Source organism: Larus michahellis, chromosome 3, assembly GCF_964199755.1.
Source record: "Larus michahellis chromosome 3, bLarMic1.1, whole genome shotgun sequence".
NCBI lineage: Eukaryota > Metazoa > Chordata > Aves > Charadriiformes > Laridae > Larus > Larus michahellis.
The window spans coordinates 127,592,821-127,615,814 of record NC_133898.1 but is presented as its reverse complement, the minus strand read 5'-3'; the positions used below and the strand labels follow the sequence as shown (position 1 = coordinate 127,615,814).

General features: G+C 42.9%; 1 protein-coding gene across 1 annotated transcript in view; it reads left to right on the top strand.

Annotated features, from left to right (window-relative positions):
* The window catches only part of PKHD1 (PKHD1 ciliary IPT domain containing fibrocystin/polyductin), a 276,108-nt gene that overhangs the window by 94,059 nt on the left and 159,055 nt on the right, over positions 1-22,994 (top strand). The window contains exon 36 of the mRNA XM_074582079.1: positions 5,983-6,195. Coding sequence (XP_074438180.1) covers positions 5,983-6,195 — 213 coding nt within the window. The remainder of the gene's footprint in view (positions 1-5,982; positions 6,196-22,994) is intronic.

Genomic DNA, 22,994 nt, shown 5'->3' with positions numbered 1-22,994 from the left:
AGAACATCTACTTTAGAAGGATTTTTTTTTTTTAAATGAAGTTTTTAAGAAGGGATATAAACTGCTGTGTCTGAAAGCGTGAATCTTCATGATGGAGGCAAGGAGAAACTTCCCACAGCAACCCTCACAAGCCTCTACTCCATCCCTATTTGTTCTTTTTTTCAGAAGTGCATGATGCAGCCTCTTTCCATAGGGAATGTTTTGGATACCTGGGCTGTGACATTGCATGAGCCAGTCTGGGACACCTGACAAAGTGAAGTGTTAATACATTGTCTTTCCAATTCCTTTCCTTTTATGTGCGCCCTCCACCATTTCCCAAGGACTCCAGAAGATACATATTTTTTCACAAAACCAGTTCTGCCAATGGTATGATGCTGCTGTAGTTATTTACACAGCAGATTGCAACTGCCCCTTATTATTAGGTTTGTTTTCCTTAATATTCCCTTGTTTTTTTTCATTATTTGGTCTGGCTATTTCTCCTGTGGGACAGAGAGAGTTCCCTCCAGTTTAGCTTTTCTCTTTTTTTTTTTTTTTTTGGTAAAGACAGAGGAAGAGAGATTTCTTTCTGAGCAGAGAGGTGGAGGCTAATTGCTGGGTTAATTGAGAAGAATGGTGCTTCTGATCTTCTCACAAAGTATCAAACAGCCTCAACATATTTTCTCCCCCCTCTTCCCTCACTCCACCTAAAGAGACCCATTCAATTTTCACATTACTGTACAGAAGTGATTATGGGTTTAATTGTATTTATTTTGCTTGGTGGGGAGGCCATCATAACAGTAGTTGATTGATTTTTATAAAATCACCCTCAAGGTCATATGTAGGACTTTTCTTTCCTGTGCAGCCATAACAAACAATTTGAGGGTCACAGCCAAAGGCTCCGTTGAGCAATATTCTTGCTTTCTGCTTTCAGAGAAGAGGTCAAGTGCAATAAAAGAAGGAAGCATAACTTTTATTTTCTTTTTAAAAAAAGGGGAAGACAATCTTGTAAAGCAGCAGCTGTATATTTATTTTGACCCAATGAAAAACACAGAGATACAGAGAGCTGAGGGTTAGAGGGACAATATGCAGTTTTTTGACATAAGTATTTGTAAGTTTGGCTAGAGGTTTTGGGTTTTTTTTACACTTAGACTTGGTAAATGGCTAAATGAATCCCTGCTAATGCTTTATTTTCTTTCCTGCGATGCTGCTTTTTTTTTATCTTCAGCAGTTGAACTTTTCTCTTTACACTTTCTTTTCTCCCAAAGACTGAGTGCCTTTGGGCTTTGTTCTGGGAGGAGTTCAGAAGCTTTGCAAATAGCCAGGGGACAATGGCATTATGTTGTGACCGTGGGTGTAGCTGATATATCTGTTTCCTCTGATCACATGTTGGGTCTGACTGCTGCTTCTAACGGAAAGCCAAAACCTCAGGTACAGCAAATGCCTTTTGATGGTTTTGATCTTGCAAATCTCAGCACCATTGCCAAGCGTGCTTGGGTTGCCATTACACTTTGGGACAGAGAAACCCAAGTGACAGGAAACAACCCTCACCTTGAAGTCCTATTATTATTATCCCTACACATCCAAATCTTCACCCAGGGAAGGGAAACCTTGCTTCTGTGTAGGATTTCCTCCAGGAAGGGTCTAACCTGCAGGCCAGGCATGGCACAGACAGTGCCTGCACACCCGATGCTACTGAAACACATTGGGTCTATTGCATATGCTTACACCCACTGTCAAGCAGTCACCAGCATCCACTTGCCAAGCTTGCCAGACACCTGGGTGTCCACAAAAGATATGGAAAATATTTTAATCAACAAAGGGAAAGATTGTTCAGGACAACTGACATCCAGTTAGCCTATTACTGAAAAACAGGGGATTTTCAAATATTCCTTGAAATTTTGTATGGACAAAATGTGGCTGAAACTTGGGAAAACTTTTGACGAGATTGTTTGAGGCAGAACTATGATTTTACAATCAAAAGATAGGACAAATTTGGTTACCAGCCACCCTGGTTCATTGGTACAGCATGGTAGCAATTAGAATACTCATTAAAAATTGTATGAAGAGAATGGAAACAGAAATCACTATATTTCGGTGGGAACAGAGCATAGGAAGTCAATAAAGACCTTGGGGGAGATGTCTTTTTCTTTTTTTTATGTTAGGAATAAAATAAATCGCAGTGATTTATAGTTCCATTTCTAGATTGCGGTGATAAAATTATTACCACTGCTGCTATAAGGCAAATGTATTTAATAAATATTTCTGTTCTCACTATGGGAAGGAACAGGATGGTAAATTGTATCACAAGAGGAAGATGGGCCAGCAGTCCATTCATTACTGAAGAATGTTAATATAATGAAGATTTTAAATAATATCTTTCAGGAAAACACATTCTTAAATCAACAGATCCAGTCTCATTCAAGAGCTTTAAAACTGCTTGTAGAGGCATTGTACGGCCCACAAATACTCGTTTTGGAGTACATGGGAAATGACAGAGGGCTGTAGAAGTTCTGATCTTGTGTCAGTATCCAGACAGGTAAAGGAAAATATATTGGCTGCTTAGTCTGATATCAACCACAGGTTAAAAGAGAAAACTGTATGAAGTTAAATGTTATAATGTTATATACATTACACACTGTAGGTGTTACTGAATGACAACATAGAAATTTTAGGAAAAAAGACAGCAAACTTTAGTATATTTTCTAAGAAAATTACAAGTTTGTTTGATAAAGTTAATTCTGTAAAACCTGTGATAGTGTGATGACTAGCTGAAGATCACCTGCCCAGATGTCAGGGCAGCTAGTAGACATACAATTTACTCAAGAAGTAAATTCTTAGCGTGAAACCATTTTCATGTCTGCTTGAATACCAGGACACATCATCAATGATCTGAAGGTAAATGGAGAACCATCACTGGTCACATTTTGTGAATGCCATTCAAGCCAAATGCAGATTTACACATCTGGGAAGAGAGCTGGGCAGGGAGCAATTAGGAATGAAAGTGCCCACAGTAAGAGGCGTTGACAGACAGAACCATGATCATGAAAAGGATCATGAGTGAGTGTGGCCCAAGGATTCCCACTTGATCTCCCAGTGTAATGAAGAGGCAAAAGGAGGTGGTATAGTTTTTTACTTTGAAAAGCAAGAGGCAAAGTGTGGGGATAAGGTACCTTTGCCTCTATAAGCAACATCAAGAACAATAAAGAAGCAGAAGACCTAAGGAGGCCTGGATTCCCAATTTCAGAAGGAGCACTGGGTTGTGGGCGAGGATGCACTGCTCCATGAATCGGAGATGTTTCCTTGCAGGGAGAATCTTAAAAACCTTGTCAACTAATCTGAATGAGGGCTGAGATTTGATGTTACCTGTAAGTACTTTCACAGAAAGTGCTGTTTTCTACACCTCTCTGCAGCGCAATGCAGGAGGATACAAAGAGAACCACTGTCTGAAAGCTCATCCTTGACAAGTTATGATTGGAAATAAAGCAAAAGTTTTGAACGGTAAGAGAGATTAGCTGTTGGAAAATATGATCATAGAAAATGGCAGTGATGTCCCCAAGTCGCTTAATTGATTGTCTGCCTTTCTGGAAGGTATGCAGCAAACACAGATGACTTGAATTCCTCCAGTTTTTCAATAGCCTGATGTGCACAGACCGTCAGGCGATATGATCCAATGGTCCCTTCAGTCTGCAAATGAATACTATTTCAAGTATTGTTCCAATTTCAGCATAGCACATTTTGTATTAAGAACGTTTCATTTTTCACAGAATCACAGAATGTTTCGGGTTGGAAGGGATCTTAAAGATCATCTAGTTCCAACCCCCTTGCCATGGGCAGGGACACCTCCCACTAGACCAGGCTTCTCAAAGCCTCATTCAGCCTGGCCTTGAACACTCCCAGGGATGGGGCATTGACAACTTCCCTGGGCAACCTGTTCCAGTACCTCACCACCGTTATAGTAAAAATTTCTTCTTAATATCTAACCTAAATCTACCCTCTTTCAGTTTGGGGCCATTGCCCCGTGTCCTATCATTACACTAGAAGTGTAATGATTTCTAGAAAATGAAATGTAATGACTTTCTAGAAAATGATTTTTCTAGAAGTCTCAAATGTATCTCAGAATAAAGGTCAGATATCTGCTGTTGTTTTGCATGAAACAAGCTGAAATTCATGCTGTTTTATTGCAGTATATTCCGTATAATTTTTAAAAACACTATGCAGCTAGCTTAACTGAAATACATTTGTATATAGAAAAGTATGTCTAGGGAAAGAGACAATTTACACATAGGGGAGTTGGTATTTGTGGGAATGATCCCATGGTCCCAGTGGTTATAAGCAAGAAAACATAAGACTTATCTCTTTCATTTATTAAGGACAATCTGTAAAAACTTATCTGGAATCTACTGAAATCTGCAAAGAAAGTATTTAATGGGTAGTCCCTATTCAAATATTAGCTTTGTTATAAGACTAAGAAATTAGAACTAGGTTATAGGAATTTGTTATAAGGCTAAGAAATCAATGAAACAATGAAAGCCCCTCAATGCCAGAATGAATAAGGAGATCAGAATAAGCAGAATGTGTTCAGCTGGAGTGGATGCAACTGGGAGGGAATGGCACGCAAGTGCTGTGCGTTTCCCTTATCACTGAAAGCATCAGGATATGAACAAAGGCAAGCAATGATTGTAATCTGTTTTTCATCTCAATACTTAAATTAAAGCAGAGGTCTGATCTCCCTAATCCTTCATGATAGGATAGGTAGTATCTTTTGGGGAAGGAAAGCCAAACTTTTAGTAGGTATAAAGGTCACCATTAAAAGCTAACTGCAGTAGAAACGTGGCCATTATACGAGATGGCACAGTTATTAGCAACTTGCATAATGGCAAATGTTGGGAAGGTGATAGACCCGTTGTAAGGAGTTCTGAGGTTGCCAGGCTTTGAGGTATCTCCTGCTAGCTCCTGCGAAGTATGGCTTGACCTAGGAAGACATATCCCATCTGCAGAATGATTAGATGTCTGAGAGTCCACTCTGCCCAAATACAGTGTAAAGACAGCAATAGTGTCCGTCATAGGAGAGAAAGTATAAAAGGAGATAAAAGAGTAAACCATCCTGAGATGATAGACTGGGATTGCCAGCTCACACAAGGCAAGAACAAAGGAAGCATTTGACAGAATTGGAGAGTCAAAACCAAAGGACGGAAATGCCTTTTCATGAACTATGTACTTAGACCACAGAATTCATTGCTTTAAGAAGTCATTGAGACTAACTATTAGAAATATGTGAAGGATCAGATCTATATTACTGACAAAACTTATCCAGTTATACTAATAGATGGTAAAAGGAAAATGTTGGCAGGGAGATGAAATCTGATGCTTTGGGGCAAAGCTAACCTCTAATTGGGGATTAAAATGAGGCTTTCATGAGATGGGGAGATCATCTCACATCCAGCTAACAGGGAGAAGTTTCTTATACTGAATTTGGAAGCATCTGGTTTTGAACAGCAGCTGGAAGAGTACGCAGGATTAAATCAACCGCGGATCTAAACAGGTTGCCAGTTCTTATGTTGCAAAGATGTTTTCTCCACTCTCTGTCACAAGCAGTTTGTAATCTAAGAAGTAACATACAAATTAAGTAGTAATATCCCCTTTTTAACATTTAGTAAGTGAATACATTAAGACCGTGATTTTTCAAACAACTCACTTGCACTGGAATTGGAGAAATTTTGCCCAGATGTTTGCCCAGGCTGGATGGCCTTGCTCAAGTCTGGAAAGGTAGCCTATGGTAGAATTGGAAAATGGAGTGAATTAATAAGATCTGTAAAGGGCTGAAAAATCCACAGGGACAAGTACAGGTCGAGGCAGAATTTTTACAGGAAACAATTTTGTTTTACCCTTAATCTGATAATTTTATTGCAAAAACATTTTTGGCCCCATGTTTTATAGCTCCTTTGACCATGAGACAAAGACTATTAGATTTATGACTGCATTTTGCTCTTCTATTGTCTTCAGGTGGCAAGCTCTTGTTCACTGGTCCAGGACCTGTAGAACTGCATGCTCATTACATTCTGATATCTGATGGAGGGGAGCTCCAGGTGGGATCCCTGAAGGCCCCTTTCCGTCACAAAGCACACATCTATCTCTATGGAAGCCTCCATTCTCCACCATTATTCCCATATGGGGTCAAGTTCCTGGCAGTGAGGAATGGGACCCTTTCCATCCATGGTGAGTACACTTTTTCTCTTCAAATGCAAAGCACAAATGAATAAAAGAAAACAAAGCAAAGCAAAAAAATGCCCAGGGGGGAAAAAAAAAAAAACAACTCAAAAAACAACTCCGATCATGAACTTGGGTTTCTAATTGCAGTTAAGTATTTGCTGAAATCAAGTTTGCGGGGCAGAACTTTGTATCTTTGCATTCACCATCAGACTCCTATTTCTACAGTACCTTATGCACCAAGGCTCAGTGGTGTATCTCCATAAAAGCTCACATACCAGGAGCTGAGTCATTTTGAAAATCTGGACCCCAAGAAGAAGATAGATGGTATCTAGTTATGAAACCTTGGTTTATGCGCCTCAAGGATGGTTGAATTTGTGCATGCCTGTCCAAAACTGAAAGTCCCCATCCCATGGAAATGGGACCTCAGATCCCTGTTGGGTATCATGTGGGTTTGCTCTACTGCTAGAAAGGGGTATCCTTCTCACCTCATCTCTCTCCATAACATTTGGGACATTTCCTTCCCAACGAGGATATAGCTTTTCGGGTTGCAAAGACATGGTGGTCTTCCAGATATGTCCCATGGTAAGGCCAATGCCAAGCATGCTGTGTCAACTTCAGTGAGGATGATACTTGTCTTCAAAGCAGAAGCAAAGTGCTCCTGGCAGTGTGGTTTGCCCTTTTTCTCCTCTTTGTGCTGTGCTGGCAACCCAACCCCAGTTGTCTGTCTCTACAACTAGGAGCACAGATGGCATCTCTCGGTTTTCCTGCTCAGCACAGGTTTTTGTCATAAATGACAAGACAAGGGCTATGCAGAAAATCTGTAGCAATGCCAGTAATTTCACTCCAAGATGCCTGGTCCTCTGCTCTAACCATTCGACTTTTCTCTCAAAGGAAGTCCTGCAGGGCCAAAGCTCCACGTTCCTACCAAGTACAAGAGACAAGGGACCTGAAGATCAGAAATTGGCTATAGGTGTGCAGATGTTGTGAGGCAAAGAATTTAGATACAGAGCTTGAAATACGGGTATAAAATGGCCATTTCTTGGTGCAGTGGATTACATGTGGAACTCAGGTCTAAACTCAGTGTGAATCAGAATATTATAGAATCATAGAATCATAGAATCTTCATGGTTGGAAAGGACCCTTAAGATCATCGAGTCCAACCATACACACACACAAAAAACCCCAACCAAAAAAACCCCCCAAAACCTACAATCTCTGCCACTAGAGCATGCCCTGAAGTGCCACATCTAGACGTTTCTTAAATACCTCTAGGGATGGTCACTCAACCACCTCCCTGGGCAGATGGTTCCAGTGCCTGACCACTCTTTCAGTAAAGGAATTCTTCCTCATATCTAATCTAAACCTCCCCTGCCGCAACTTCAGACCATTTCCTCTGGTCCTGTCATTATTCACCTGGGAGAAGAGGCCAACACCCACCTCTCTCCACCCTCCTTTCAGGGAGTTGTAGAGGGCAATGAGGTCTCCCCTCAGCTTCCTCTTCTCCAAGCTAAACATGCCCAGCTCCCTCAGCCTCTCCTCATATGACCTGGTCTCCAGACCCCTCACCAGCCTGGTAGCTCTCCTCTGGACATGCTCCAGCACTTCAATGTCCCTCTTGTACAGAGGGGCCCAGAACTGAACACAGTACTCGAGGTGAGGCCTCACCAGTGCCGAGTACAGAGGCACCATCACACACAATAGGGATTCCTGCTGACCATGCTATTCCTGATACAAGCCAGAATGCTGTTGGCCTTCTTGGCCACCTGGGCACACTGCTGGCTCATGTGAAGCTGGCCGTCCACCAGCACCCCCAGGTCCTTTTCTGCTGGGCAGCTTTCCAGCCACTCTTCCCCAAGCCTGGAGCGTTGCTTGGGGTTGTTGTGACCGAAATGCAGGACCCGGCACTTGGCCTTATTAAACCTCATACAGTTGGCCTTGGCCCATCGATCCAGCCTGTCCAGGTCCCTCTGTTGTGCCTTCCTACCCTCAAGCAGATCAACACTCCCATCTAGTTTGGTGTCATCTGCAAACTTACTGAGGGTGCACTCAATCCCCTCATCGAGATCATCGATAAAGATATTAAACAAAACTGGCCCCAAATCTGAGCCCTGAGGGACACCATTGGTGGCCGGCTGCCAAGAGGATTTCACCTCATTAATCACAACTCTCTGGGCACAGCCATCCAGCCAGTTTTTAACCCATCAAAGAGTACACTTGTCTATGCCATGATTCGCCAGCTTCTCCAGGAGAATGCTGTGGGGGATGGTGTCAAAGGCCTTACCAAAGTCCAGATAGACAACGTCCACAGCCTTCCCTGCATCCAGAAGGTGGGTCGCATGGTCAGAGAAAGAGATTGGGTTGGTTAAGCAGGACCTCCCCTTCCTAAACACATGCTGGCTGGCCCTGATCCCTTGGCTGCCCTGCACTTGCCGTGAGAGCTCACTCAAGATGATCCTCTCCATGATCTTTCCTGGTATCGAGGTCAGGCTGACAGGCCTGTAGTTCCCTGGATCCTCCTTCCGACCCTTCTTGTAGATGAGCATCACATTAGCCACCCTCCAGTCATCTGGTACCTCCCCTGTTGACCAAGATTGTAGATAAATGATGGAGTGCATCCATTAGTGCAATGCATGCACAGAATGAGGGGTAACAGTTTCAAACTGAAAAAGGGGAGATTTAGATTAGATATTAGGAAGAAATTCTTTCCTGTGAGGGTGGTGAGACACTGGAACAGGTTGTCCAGAGAAGCTGTGGCTGGCCCATCCCTGGAGGTGTTCAAGGCCAGGCTGGATGAGGCTTTGAGAAACCTGGTCTAGTGGTAGGTGTTGCTGCCCATGGCAGGGGGTCGGAACTAGATGATCTTTAAGGTCCCTTCCAATTCTAACCATACTATGATTCTATGTCAATTTCTTAACTAACGGGTTGTTTTTAAAGGCAGTGTGTGTCATAGAGGAGGAAAAAGAAAAGCCAATGCATTTGAATGCTTCATCTCCCTCCCTTATCCTCCTGTGTGTCGACTTTCATACTGGTAGGCATTCATATCCTCCATCAGGGCATGAACTTCCACCCTCCTGGCCTACAGGCAGAAATGTTGCTCTCTGAGCATCGCTGACATGTATGGCTCTCAGTCAAAAATGATGTCAGACACTAAGGGGTACAATTTGAGCACAGACAAGGAGCAAGCCGTACTGCTGTGCAATACGCCTGTCAGTTCAAAGGAGCCGAACAAGGTCAGGTGAGGTCCATTGTTGGAGGGGAGTTGGTGAACAGATGCTTTTCAGAATCAGGAGAGATCAGAGGAGGCTGGGGAAGGTGCTTCTGGCGGTGGCAAGGGAGGTGGGCTGCACTACTCATGAAAGCCACGTCAGGTGCTCTTGACAACTGTGTCAAGAATCGGCAAGGTTAAATTATTTCGTGCTTGCAAACAGCTTTAATAATTTCAGTAAACTGGCTTTGGAGAAGGGCAGAGCTTTTCTATCCCACTTCCTAGAGGGGCTCTGTGAAGAACTGCAATTAGATCATCTGGGCTGAACTGACTGTCCGTTACTGGCCATTGAGTTTCATACAGTTATCCCAGCCTTGAGTTCGGTAACTCACGTTAGATTAAAGCATGCCTTCCAGAAAAGCTTGGTCTTTGAGGACATCAAGGGAAACAGAAGCCAGCATTTTCTGCAGAAGCTTGTTCCAGAGGATTAATTTGGTTAATCATCCATGTTTTTCCTTTTTTTTTTTTTTAAGAAAAGTATTAAAATGTCTGATTTGTATTTGCCTGATAACTGCTTTTGCTGTTTCGCTTTCTGTATCTTCTGCTACTTTAAAGTACCCTTCCATTCTCAGTTTGACTTTTGTGAGGCAGGATTTTGTCCTTATATTCTCGGAGCTTTGTAACAAGACCCTTATCTTCTTCGTGCTGCTTTGTTTTCTAGCAATGTAGGAAAAAACAGCACCATTTGTTGCAGCTGTGCCTCCTGTGCTGCTTCTGAACCTCTATCATCACTGCCTTGTTGACTCCATCCTCACAGACCAACCCACGAAATTGCAGACAACCAAGGCAGAGGTACTTCTTACAATGTTACCTTGGCAATGTCATGGAGGGAAGTAAACCCAGGTGACCATGTCAGTACCCTCAAGGCATTTCTCACTGATATTTCATACGTTTTACTCAGTGCCATAATCCCCAGTGATTCTTCATCCTTGAGGAAACCAAGAAGGTGAGGTCTGCAACCCAAGCATTATCTGGATGGAAATACATAGAACCAAAGGTGGCTTGGCCCATCAATGGAAACATCTCTCGGTTTCAATTTCTTAACAATTCTTATTCAAGAATTCTTATCAATTTCTTATTCAAGAAATCCAGACTAGCTATGAAGCCACTTTTAAGCTCCGCACTACATACAGTGTCAGTGCATGGCTGCAATTAAGGTTCTTTCAAACCATATAATCTGCAATTAGCGGGTAGAAACCCGCTAGAAAACAAGACCAAAAGGAGTGTGTTCTTTTGCTGGGTTCATATTGCTTACATGAAAGAGAAATATGCTGTTCTGTCTCCAATTTAACACCAGTCTGGCCTGTGGTATAGAACAAATTGTTGAGCATGACAGGCTCTTTCATATATATATGAAAGAAGCTGACATGCTCAGCAATATACATTTGTGAGATACATATATATACACACGCATATATATGTTATCTCAGATCAAAATCTTTAAATAAGCAGGCTTCCAAATTCTTAGTTGTCTTAGGTGAAGACAGGACTGAGAGCATTTTAATTTCTTTTCTCCTTCAGACTGGGAAGTTTGGGGGATGCTCTGCAGCCATGGTTGAATTCAGCTTGTTTAGTAAGCGCTGTCAGCTCCTCGCTTTGATATGTTAATATGACTAAGGGTTTCCCACAATTCCCTGGTGAGTGGCAGTCCTTTGCTCCGGTGGTTGTAGCAGACTGGGAAATTTCACTGTTGCCTTTGGCTTTAGCCAACTCCCCTGCCAGTCAGAGCATGCCACCCATAAACTGCCTGTCAATCACCCGTCAGTTTTAAAGGGAGTTTCAGTCAGCCAGGGCAACTCGACTTTTTGACAATGTAATTACGGCCCTCGCATCCGCGGTAGGGGCCTGAGCGGGGCTGAGAGAATTTTATTGATTGTTGAGAGGGGAAATTTATCACTGTCTCCAGCTCCGGCTGCACTCTATTCCCTGAGAAACTCTCCTGACAAGCCTTGGGAGAGAAGTTTAGCATGGTGGCCTTGGCTGTTCTTGCGCCTTTGTCCTTTCCAGGGAAACCGGACTGGAGACACCAGCAGATGCTGAGCAGAAGGCAGGGACCGGGTGAGGAGGCAGCGTAAGAGGAGATGCTGCATCAGTAGCCGAGCACACCTACAGCCTAATTCATGGTCCCAACACTCTTGTTACCAGGGACAGAAAAATTTTAAAGGCTTTTTCTATTCTGTTCCATTTTTTACCAGTCCTGTGTAGATAAGGTCGTTATTCCATTGTGTCCCCTCAAAGCAGATTGTGCCTCGTCCTAAAAAAACTCCAGCAGTTTTGCTGTGTATTTAGGTGAAATTTTGTCAGTAGCAACACTGCAATGATACAGGGCATGAACATATGAGCCTGTTCCCTGCATTTTGACTAATAACCTATGCCTCTCCAACTAGATTGAAAATGTTACAGATTTACTATGATGCTACATTCACTTTGCCCAGACTTTAAAAGCTGTGTGGTAAAGAAAGCAACAATGTCCAGAGAGTTTTTTTTAATACTGTACCTATTTATAATCACCTGGGGAGGAATAACCCCATGCACCAGGACAGGTTGGGGGCTGACCTGCTGGAGAGCAGCTCAGTGGAAAGAGAGCTGGGAGTCCTGGTGGACAACAGGATGACCATGGGTCAGCAATGTGCCCTTGTGGCCAAGAAGGCCAATGGCATCCTGGGGTGCATCAAGAAGAACTTGGCAAGCAGGTGGAGGGAGGTCATCCTCCCTCTCTACTCTGCCTTGGTGAGGCCGCGTCTGGAGTTCTGTGTCCAGTTCTGGGTTCCCTGGTTCAAGAAGGACAGGGAACTGCTGGAGAGGGGACAGCAAAGGGCTACCAAGATGATGAGGGGACTGGAACATCTCTCTTATGAAGAAAGGCTGAGGGATTTGTGTCTTTTTAGTCTGGAAAAAAGATGGCTGAGGGGGGATCTTATCAATGCTTGTAAATACTGAAAGGGTGGGTGTCAGGAGGATGGGGCCAGCCTCTTCTCAGTGGTGCCCAGGGACAGGAGAAGAGGTAACGGGCACAAACTTGAACATGGCAAGTTCCACTTAAACATGAGGAGGAACTTCTTTCCTTTGAGGGTGGCAGAGCCCTTGCACAGGCTGCCCAGAGAGGTGGTGGAGTCTCCATCTCTGGAGACATTCCGACCCCGCCTGGATGCGTTCCTGTGCCACCTGGTCTGGGTGACCCTGCTCTGGCAGGGTGGTTGGACTAGATGATCTCCAGAAGTCCCTTCCAACCCTGACCATTCTGTGATTCTCTGAAAATAGACTTGTCAGTGGTCATTTCAGCCCTCTAAACTCATCGATAGTCCTGCTGCAAAGAATGTCCCTGAACTCGCAATGGACGCTGAGAGTGGAAGATGACATTCTAGAGGTAATTCTGCACTACTTCTATCCCAGACTTCCCTGCATCCAAACCAATCCTAAACATTTTCAGCGTTAGCTCAAGAAAAGAAGTATTTTTTATCAGTTGAACCAATTATTAAGTTTAATCACTTCTAATCAATAATAAAACACAAAATATTTGTGAGCTGTGCACTGTGCTCTACAGAGCCTGTGCATTCCTCAAGAGATCAAACATTTAATCAAATGCTGCTTGCTTTTCCTCCATTAAGCAGTGTTATGTATCTGTGCTGAGTTTGAGATTAAGCGATCATAGACAACATGAGAGAATTTGTTCTGCTTTACTCACATATTAAAAAGAAAATCTTCCCAGGGGAAAAAAAAATGAAAAAAAAAAATATCTGTAGCAGGGGGATTCAAGATAGGGTGCAGAGATCTGCTAGAGATAGGATGTGCTTTTTTACCTTACTTGAGTGTTCGTTGATTGAATATATGCTATTTATGTTATTTCCCAGTAACTGAAACCATTGATTTTCACACCCCTGTTACACCAGGAGTTCAGATCCTTTTCCCCTTTCTGGGGTCACTTCCATAGATTGGTTTTCCTTAGATGTTAGTTATTCTGTATGGTGGTTGCAGGAGGCTTTTTTGCCTTCTATGGCAGCATTTTTCCTTTCAAGACCTTGACTTAAACATGATGCATTAAAGCAGATGGCTCTTGAACAGAAGGCTAAGCTGCCTCGAATCCCCTTGCGTTCACTGGGGGTAAGAAACTGCACTTAGGCACTTCCCATGGAGTAACTAATGTACAATGACTTGTTTCTTCACTTCCTTATTCACAAATATAAGATGACCATTAGTTTTTAAAGACCTAGCAGATGGGGGGAAAAAAACCAGAGAGCTGGATGCAGGGAAAGCTGCTGTGTCTTTTATAGCTCGCCCTTCTCTCTAACAGAAATGGATCGATCAACTTTGATTTAAATTTAAATCAGTTGTTCTGTATTTTGGTGCTGATCTGAATGAAGAAAAAATGTGATGTAAAGAGGACTGAGAAATGGGTGCTAATATATAAATATAAAAATAGATATAGATATAAAAATATAATATATACAGAATATAGCTACTATATTAGCTTGTGTTTCTTGACAAGGGGAGATGTATGGATTACTACAGATGTGGAGGCTTTTTGTGGGGTGAAATAGTTGCTTCTTAAACCGTGCAATATAACATTGAAATATCTTTTCCAATTTTGGCCCCAACTACAACCAGGACAATGGCTGGAGGAGGAGAAGCCACCACCAACAAAATCAGGGAGAATCAGGTCATCCTCCCCCTCTGCTCTGCCCTGGTGAGGCCACATCTGGAGCACTGTGTCCAGTTCTGGGCTCCCCGGTTCAAGAAGGACAGGGAACTCCTGGAGAGGGGACAGCAAAGGGCTACCAAGATGATGAGGGGACTGGAACATCTCTCTTATGAAGAAAGGCTGAAGGATTTAGGTCTCTTCAGTCTGGAAAAAAGACGGCTGAGGGGGGATCTTATCAATGCTTGTAAATACTGAAAGGGTGGGTGTCAGGAGGATGGGGCCAGGCTCTTCTCAGTGGTGCCCGGGGACAGGACAAGAGCTAATGGGCACAAACTTGAACATGGCAAGTTCCACCTAAACATGAGGAGGAACTTCTTTCCTTTGAGGGTGGCAGAGCCCTTGCATAGGCTGCCCAGAGAGGTGGTGGAGTCTCCATCTCTGGAGACATTCAAACCCCACCTGGACGCATTCCTGTGCCACCTGGTCTGGGTGACCCTTGTCTGGCAGAGGGTTGGACTAGGTGATCTCCAGAGGTCCCTTCCAACCGCTTTCATTCTGTGATTCTGTGAATTTTCACCCTAGAAGGGAGAGAGACTACAAATTCTGGCAAGCTGAGAAGCCTGGACTCAGACCTGGGTTTTCTGAGGGCTGCAGGCTGAGACAGGCAGGGACCCTCCATTTGGGCTCATCTTCACTTTTCCGGCATGTCTAATCCTCTTTCATTATGTGCTGGGGATGCACTGAAATGATCTTAGCATTTAAATGGTCGTGCTGCCCTGTGTACCTGCTCCTGCAGGCAGACGTTCCCCGTCTCGTTCGGCGGCAACAGCGCGGGACATTAATCGGCAATAATGCAAAATGTTAACAGCTGTGTGCAGCTCGCGACGGGATCTGTGGTAGTCGGCTGCTGCGTTTGGAGCCGTTTGTTCCTGGTGGCAGTTTAAAGAGGTTTTTGTGTGTGTGGCACCTTTGGTTGTAAGCTATTTGCCAGCATGAGTGTGGGTTTTTTGTCAGGCTTGCTGGTTTATGCATTGAAGGAGCTGGGAAATTTTTTTCCCCTTCTTTTCCGGACTGATGTAGCTTGACAACGTGACTGGGTAATCTCTGATTAAAGGAAATTTTTGGAAATGTTTGCATTTATGGGGCAGCACATAGGGACAGTATATTTTCTGCAGGCTAGTGTAGTAAGAAAGAGAAACAATGAAAGTTTCCATAGATCTGTTTGATCACAACAGCCATTCCCATCCCCAGTCAGATACTCCTTGCTTTCTTGAAAGTGCTGTTCAAAAATATCTAGGTGGAAATGCTTTAAGATGAAAACTGTAGTTTCATGAAACATTCAGCAAGACTAGGTCACTTTCAAAGGTATTTCCTACTGGAGAAAATCAAAACAATTCACTTTGTCCTCTTGTTTGGATGGTGTCAGATTTATTTTCCCCATTGGGAGAAGGAAAAGTTGTTTAATTCTAGCATTTTGCTTTCACCTGGACTTTCATATTATTATTTTTAATATTATATTTATTTCATATCAACATTTCTACACTAGTGGAATGCAGTGTTTTTACAGAATAAAAATCAAAGCCCCTAAACCCCCAAAGTGACATTAGTACAAAGCAAAAAAAAAAAGTGTAATGGTTCCAAAAATATTTTTTTTGCGGAATTTTTATTCTGTGGAAGACAGTGAAGCTTTGGCCTCATTTGAATTTGGAATAAAATCACATCTGGCTAGCTGTAGACTTGGATTTCATCTTCCAGAACCCACTTATAATGGGGAATCACCACCCCTATTTTACATGAGAGAAGGAAGAAGCCAGAGAGATGTTGAAGCTGTGTCTGCATTGGGGCTTGGATGAGTGGGCCACCAAGCAGGTTAAAAGCTGATGTTAAAAAGCTGAGCTGTGAGTCATCTCTGTGCATTCACAGTGCTTGGACAGAAAATAACTGCTAGGAAACATGGCAGCCTCAGTCCAAAGCTGCACCACAAATTCCCTGCCCTGGTGGGATGCAGCAATGTGCCCTTGTGGCCAAGAAGGCCAATGGTATCCTGGGGGGCATGAAGAAGAGTGTGGCCAGCAGGTTGAGGGAGGTCATCCTCCCCCTCTACTCTGCCCTGGGGAGGCCGCACCTGGAGTGTTGTGTCCAGTTCTGGGCTCCCCGGTTCAAGAAGGATGGGGAACTGCTGGAGAGGGGACAGCAAAGGGTTACCAAGGTGATCAAGGTACTGGAGCATCTCTCTGATGAGGAAAGGCTGAGAGACCTGGGTCTATTTAGCCTGGAAAAGAGAAGAGTGAGAGGGGATCTTATCAATGTTTATCAATATCTAAAGGGCGGGTGTCAAGAGGATGGGGTCAGACTCTTTTCAGTGGTGCCCAGTGACAGGACAAGGGGCAATGAGCAGAATCTTGAACATAGGAAATTCCATCTCAATATGAGGAGGAACTACTTTCCTTTGAGGGTGGCAGAGCCCTGGCACAGGCTGCCCAGAGAGGTGGTGGAGTCTCCTTCTCTGGAGGCATTCAAGACCCAGCTGGATGTGTTCCTGTGCCACCTGCTCTGGGTGACCCTGCTCTGGCACAGGGGTTGGACTAGATGATCTCCAGAGGTCCCTTCCAATCCCTATCATTCTGTTATTCTGTCACCAGAGCCTCTCCATGAAGGATGTCTGCCTTGAGACAAGCATGTGATTGTGCCGCAAGGAAGATGGCACATGATGGCTTTGTGCATTGTCACCTACTAAGGTTCATGTGACAGGACTAAGCAGGTCCAAATTTCCTGTCTCAGTCTGCTTGTTGCTTGCATAAAGCTTCTGCCTGATGCTGGGTTTGGTCCCACAAAATGAGGACATCAGACGAGCTATGGGTTGAACTCACACTCAAATTCAATCTAAAATACCCAGGGTGATCCTGAGCACCCAGCACAGAGGCTGCGGCAGGTTGCCTGTGCAGCAGGCAAAAAGCTGATAAAGTCCTGGGTGTCCCAAGGGTTAATGAGCAGTTATAAATTAGAAAGGGCCTCCTATTTTACCTCGGGGCATGCTTGAAAAGCTTTCTGCACTGGCTGTGTCAGGAAGTAGCAGAAAAGCTGTCTGCATCTCCCCAGGAGCTGCCCACACACACCAGTTCATCCTGCAGGACTGTATGGGGGTGGAAAGACATCTCCCACTTTCAAAGCAGAGACATCCCTGTCTTTCTGAGATGCGTAGAGGGAAAAAAAAAAAAAACACACCAGACTCCTCTCTTTGCAAAACAAGCTTGAAACTTTGTGCAAATGCTTAGGGAATATACCTAGGATTGGTATTATCCTATATTTCTAGGATTGGAATTAACTGGTAGAAAAAGTAAGCTGTAAACCTTCAAGTCCAGAGGTCTGAGGGCTCATGGTTCAGGTGGGTGCTTTTAAACACACATGAAAAGGTAGGGAAGCAGCTCTCATCCTTCCTTTTCTGATTCCCTACACTTTATGACCAGCGACCGGACTAGTCCCTGCAAGAGTTGAGGCAGCTGGGGCATTTTTTAATAGAAGTCTTCATCTAATCCAAGTTCATGTAACAACTTCTCCAGGTTCTTAATTAAGTTCCATTTGACCACAGAGAGCCGTAGCAGCACAGCTGTGTGCTATCCTGACCAAGGAGTCTTTCTGGCAAAGATTTTCTATTCTTTTTCGCTTAAGAAATTTTATACAGTCTGATTTTTATGGTTCATTTTATTAACTGAAGTAACAGCAGCAAAAAGTCTCTGTTCTGGGTTTAAAAATATAATTTTTAAAAGTCTCTTTTCTGAAGCACCTATTTCCAGTGCATGTATTGCCATTCATCACTCTGACATTTGGAAATTTTAGGAATGGCCAAGCTAAGTCTGAGTAGGCAGTGTAATTTGGATAGGGAAAAAGGAATAATAAGGGATTATGACAGTGGAGAGGAAGCTGAGTTCCTTAGGCAGTCTGGCACCTGAAATGCTGCAGTAAATTGTTTGGTGTTTTATTACTGGAGACTTTTACACCAGTGGTATGACTTTTTGTTGTTGTTGTTTTTTAAATCATAGCTATAATCCATTGAATTACATTTTTAACTCTGTCTCTTGCAAAATTCTTTTCTTTTTCTGGGGGGAGTGTAAACTGCTTTTTCTTTTCACTTTGTTCATGGAACTCGAAAGATCTTATTCTCATTTACACTAAAGATTTACAACGTAGCTGCCACAGATTGACAGATTATCTGCAGTATAACTTGTATAGTCACGGTAAATAGATTGTGTGTCTGAGCCTGCAGTTCTTGTAAATTCCTTTTGTGGTATAAAGGGATCTCATTACCTAAACTTTAAAGCACCAATAAACTGTCAAAAGGTGTAAAAGAGCTTTATAGTTTGTCAACACTAGGAATAAACTGTGCGTTTGTAACCTTAGTTAATTAATTTGTGGTAAATAGGAGAGAAGATAAGATGCAGCAGGATCCTGGTATTATGTAGTTAGAGGAGAAGGGCTCAAAGTCTGCTGTCCCATGCCAGAAGAAGATTGTTTAAAACACTTAAAGAACGTTTGGGAGAAAGACCAATAGTCCCCATAAACCAGGCAGGTTTAGGGCTGGAACCAGTCCTCCTAAAACCCATTTAAGGAGTACAGTTTCTACCAGAACTCCCATGCATAACTCAGACTCTTCAGCTCTGCCTAACTCTGGATGTGCCTCACGCTGGTTCCTGTCAGGCTTGGTTAGGAGGTTCCCTGGGTATCTAAAGTTAGGTGGCAATATGTGCTCCAAAAAGTCTTGTTTTCAGGTCAGGGGTTTATGATTTCCATCTAAGCAACATGTTATCTAGTCATCAAAATTTGTAGATCTGGAGCATCCTATAGGTTTAAGGTGGAATTCATCTAACTAAATAGAAATGTGTGAAAGGCAAGAGTTCCTTTCAGAGCAAACTCATGGTTAGAAAAATCATTAGACAGTGAGATATGGGTTTTCAAATGCCTTCTGGTTGCCACTTGGAGTAAGAACACAAACGTGTTGTCTGTGGATACAGATTGCAAGAGGATAAATTAGACACAGAAGAGTGACTGTGCTGAATATAGTCCAGGGAAGGACTGTTTTATCTTGAAGCAGCATGTTCTGGAAACAAACAAAGTTGAAAGATTATGGCCAGTAACTCTGAAAATGCTGTAAAAAACAACAGCACCACCTCAGAGAAGACCTAAAGGCTTTCCCTAAAAGGGTTGCCACTGGATTTATGTGTTGTAGATGTGCAAGAAGCTGGTGATCACAAATGCTTGGAAGAGGTGAACACAAGTTCTGTTCAAATACAGACTGACTCCAAGACAGTCTGTGGGTTGGAAAGAGAGTTGGAGAAAAGGGGAAGAAATAAAGATGGAAATTGGGAAAGTCATGGGGAGAAACTTGAAGGTGTACATAACCAAATGACTGAACATCAGTCTTGGAACACAGCACCCAAAGTACAACTTGGTAGGAAGAAAGAAGAGGTATCAGTGGCCTTGGCTGACATTGAAGAGGAGAAGCCAGGAGGCTGAGAAAACATTCTCCAACAGGAAAACAGTAGACATTAAAAATAGATTGAGGGAAGGCTTAGAAGAAGGCATGAAGTGGGAGATATGCAGAAGAACCTGACAGGAAGACCTGTAAGTCCCATTGACTACAGGACTTGTTTCCTAATCAATTAGCTTAGACCTGCCTCTCCCTGCCCTGTAGTCATTTTTTTCAAAACCGTCTATTTCAGTGTTTCCAATTGTAGCAGCTTCTGCTTTCAAAGCTGGGTGATCAGAGATAACTATCCAACACCCAGTTCAAATTTTCAACACCCATTGAGGTACCCAATATACACCTGGAAGAAGAAATAATATTCATGTCTTTTCTAATCAGAGCATTGTAAATAATGACCTAATTTATTCAAATGTACAACACTCAGTACAACCCACATTTTGCCTACTGTAGACAGACTTTCTCGTAACCCTGGAGATAAGTAGGCCCTGACATACCTTGCTGAGTTTGCTGAGTTTTGATGTGATTCTGAGACATTTCTGTAAAGGTCAAATTCTCTTCTCTAGTTGAACAACTTATAACTAGGTGAAATCAGTTAGTGAAGTCATACAGCATCCTAAGTTGATTTACAAAATATTTTGTGGTAGGGGCTGTAAAAAATGAAATTTATATTATTTTTCTTTGTCTCTACTTGACATATAAAAGAATGGCATTGGACACATCAGAATTGCCTTCCCCTTAATAGTTTTGCCAGGTCTATATAAGACTGCATCTTCCCATCATGCTTCCAACAGGAAACATAAACCAGGGTCCTGGTGCCAAGATGTTCCTTATGCTACGATTTGTGATTAATTCACTTTGGAATTTGCTTTCAAGTCCCTTGCATCTCTGGGTTGCCATTTGTCAACATGGTTTTGCTCTGCTCAGTGTTTAAAGGTGTTTCTGTCAAGTCGTTTAGTAAAATGTTCAATTCTTACTTACCTGCAATAGCACTTTGAGTCTAAAGGCTCTCTCCTGTCCCTTTAACATGAAGGCACTTCTGCTTTAGATCTCAAAATGTGTTTATTTTCCAATCTGAGCTTAGTTAATTATTAAAAATGAGTTCAATAATTGAGGAGTTATACAGATTCATCTATTTTTCACTACTTTTGAGTGTTTCTGCTTGCACTACTTTTGGGGGAAGAAGTAATTTAAATATACTACAGCTGTTGGTCTTTTAAGCCTTCTACTCTCAAAGAAGTCATTTATTTACCTGTTGCGCGGTCCAATATCAGTCACTGAAGATTATTTTATGAACCCTGCATGTTTCATCTGAAATAGAGTTTGTTTTCAAGGGGAAACAGGAAAGAGGTCTCTGAGCCTCAAAAGGGTGGTCCTGCAGACAGACTGCAGAGAAAAGGGTCTTTGTTCCAGGGAACCCCCTTTAGCTATTTATGATCTTTGTAGAGAGATCATTGGTTCTTTGAAGGAGAAAAGCTGGAGAAGATCTCTGGGAAATGAGAGTTGTCTCCCAGTTGGAGATCTTTCCCTCCTGAGGTGTTCATCAGCACATTTCCCCTCCCCATTTAAAAGCTGGAATGCCTCTAAAAAGTGCTGTATCCTATCCAATAAACCCACCCCTGGTAGGTGAGCAGAGGCCTGGAAACTTCATTAAGAAGGAGCAAATTGATTTGGCTGTCTGCTAGCTGTTTGGCTGTTCAGTTACCTGAGTGTCAATAGAAAGGTCTATTTCAGGCACCCGGAGTGGTATCGAAGGTATCTATGTGGGTCTGGCAGATAGGACATGGGACTTAGGTGGGACCAATGTCCTCCTCTAACAGCAGCTAGAGGCCAATTGTACATCCAAAGTGGCATGTTTAGGTACCTAAAACCAACCCACAGTCTCCAAATTAAGTCAAGTCAACTGCAGACACCAGTGGTGATAGGGACTGAGGGGCTTGGTGGGTGTTATGCTCTTTTTCAAGCTATCTTCATTTAAACCTCTTTGATGCTTAAGTTGGAGAACATGGGGGTTGCATGTTTTCTTAAAATTGGAAATATGTGAGATATAGGCCACAATGTTATACTTTCAAAAAAAAGCGAAATTTTAGGGTTACTAGCTGTAAATTTTTTCTAGAAAGGGGAAAGGGTGATTTTAAACAGCAATGGGTGATGACTGCTTGAGAAACAGTGTAGTACATTTCTGTGTGGGTGTATGATGGGTTCCCATCAAAACCATAGGGCTAAGAATATGTTATAGTTAAAGCAAAGAATCCTCAGTTACTGACCAAATTCTGTGTGTCACTCATGCTGCTTAGAGTAGAAGAAAATCTGACCTGCAGGTTGTCATGGTTTAACCGCAGCTGGCAAATTTGACCACACAACCATCCACTTGTGCCGTCTCCCCTCACCCCACAGCAAGGTAGGGAGAAGAGGGAGAAAAAGGAGGGGAGGGAAAACTTTGTGGGTTGAGATAAAGACATTTTAATAGAACAGTAACAGAAGGGGAAAGTAATAAAAATAATAATGGTAAAAGAATATACAAAATTAAGTGATGCAACACAAATTACTCTCACCACCGGATGATCTGTTCCCCAGTCCATCCTGGCCAGCGATCATGGATTCCTGCCTCCTGGCCAACCCCCATTTATATACTGGGCATGACATCTGTGGTATGGAATATTCCTTTGGCTGGTTTGTCCTGTCTATGCTTCTATTGGAGGCTGAAAAAGCCCTTGACTTATGATAAGTATTACTTAGCAACAACTAAAACAGTATGTGTTATCACATACAGTCTGGAGAAGAGAAGGCTCTGGGGGGACCTTATAGCGGCCTTCCAGTACCTAAAGGAGACATACAGGAAAGATGGGGAGGGACTCCATCAGGGAATGTAGTAATGGGATGAGGGGTAATGGTTTCAAACTAAAAGAGGGCAGATTTAGGAAGAAATTTTTTACTGTGAGAGTGGTGAGACACTGGCCCTGGTTGCCCAGAGAAGCTGTGGCTGCCCCATCCCTGGAGGGGTTCAAGGCCAGGTTGGACGGGGCTTTGAGCAACCTGGTCTAGTGGGAGGTGTCCCTGCCCAGGGCAGGGGGTTGGAACTAGGTGATATTTAAGGTCCCTTCTGACCCAAACCATTCTATGATTCTATGTTTCTGTGATCAACATAATTCTCATACTAAATCCAAAACACAGCACCTACTCAAAAGAAAATTAACCCTATGGAAGCTGAAAACAGAATGCAGGTGGTATGAGGGAATATAAATGGGAAGCATAGAAAGAGGAATCTGCTAGACTTTTTTTTTTTTTTTCTAATGAAAATATTCTAAAAATATTGGAAACTGGAAGTAGATCTTACACATACAAACACATATCCCACCTCTTCTAAATCATCAGGATAAAGGTAAAACAAACTGTGGAATGGGAGACAGAGAGGGAGGCTG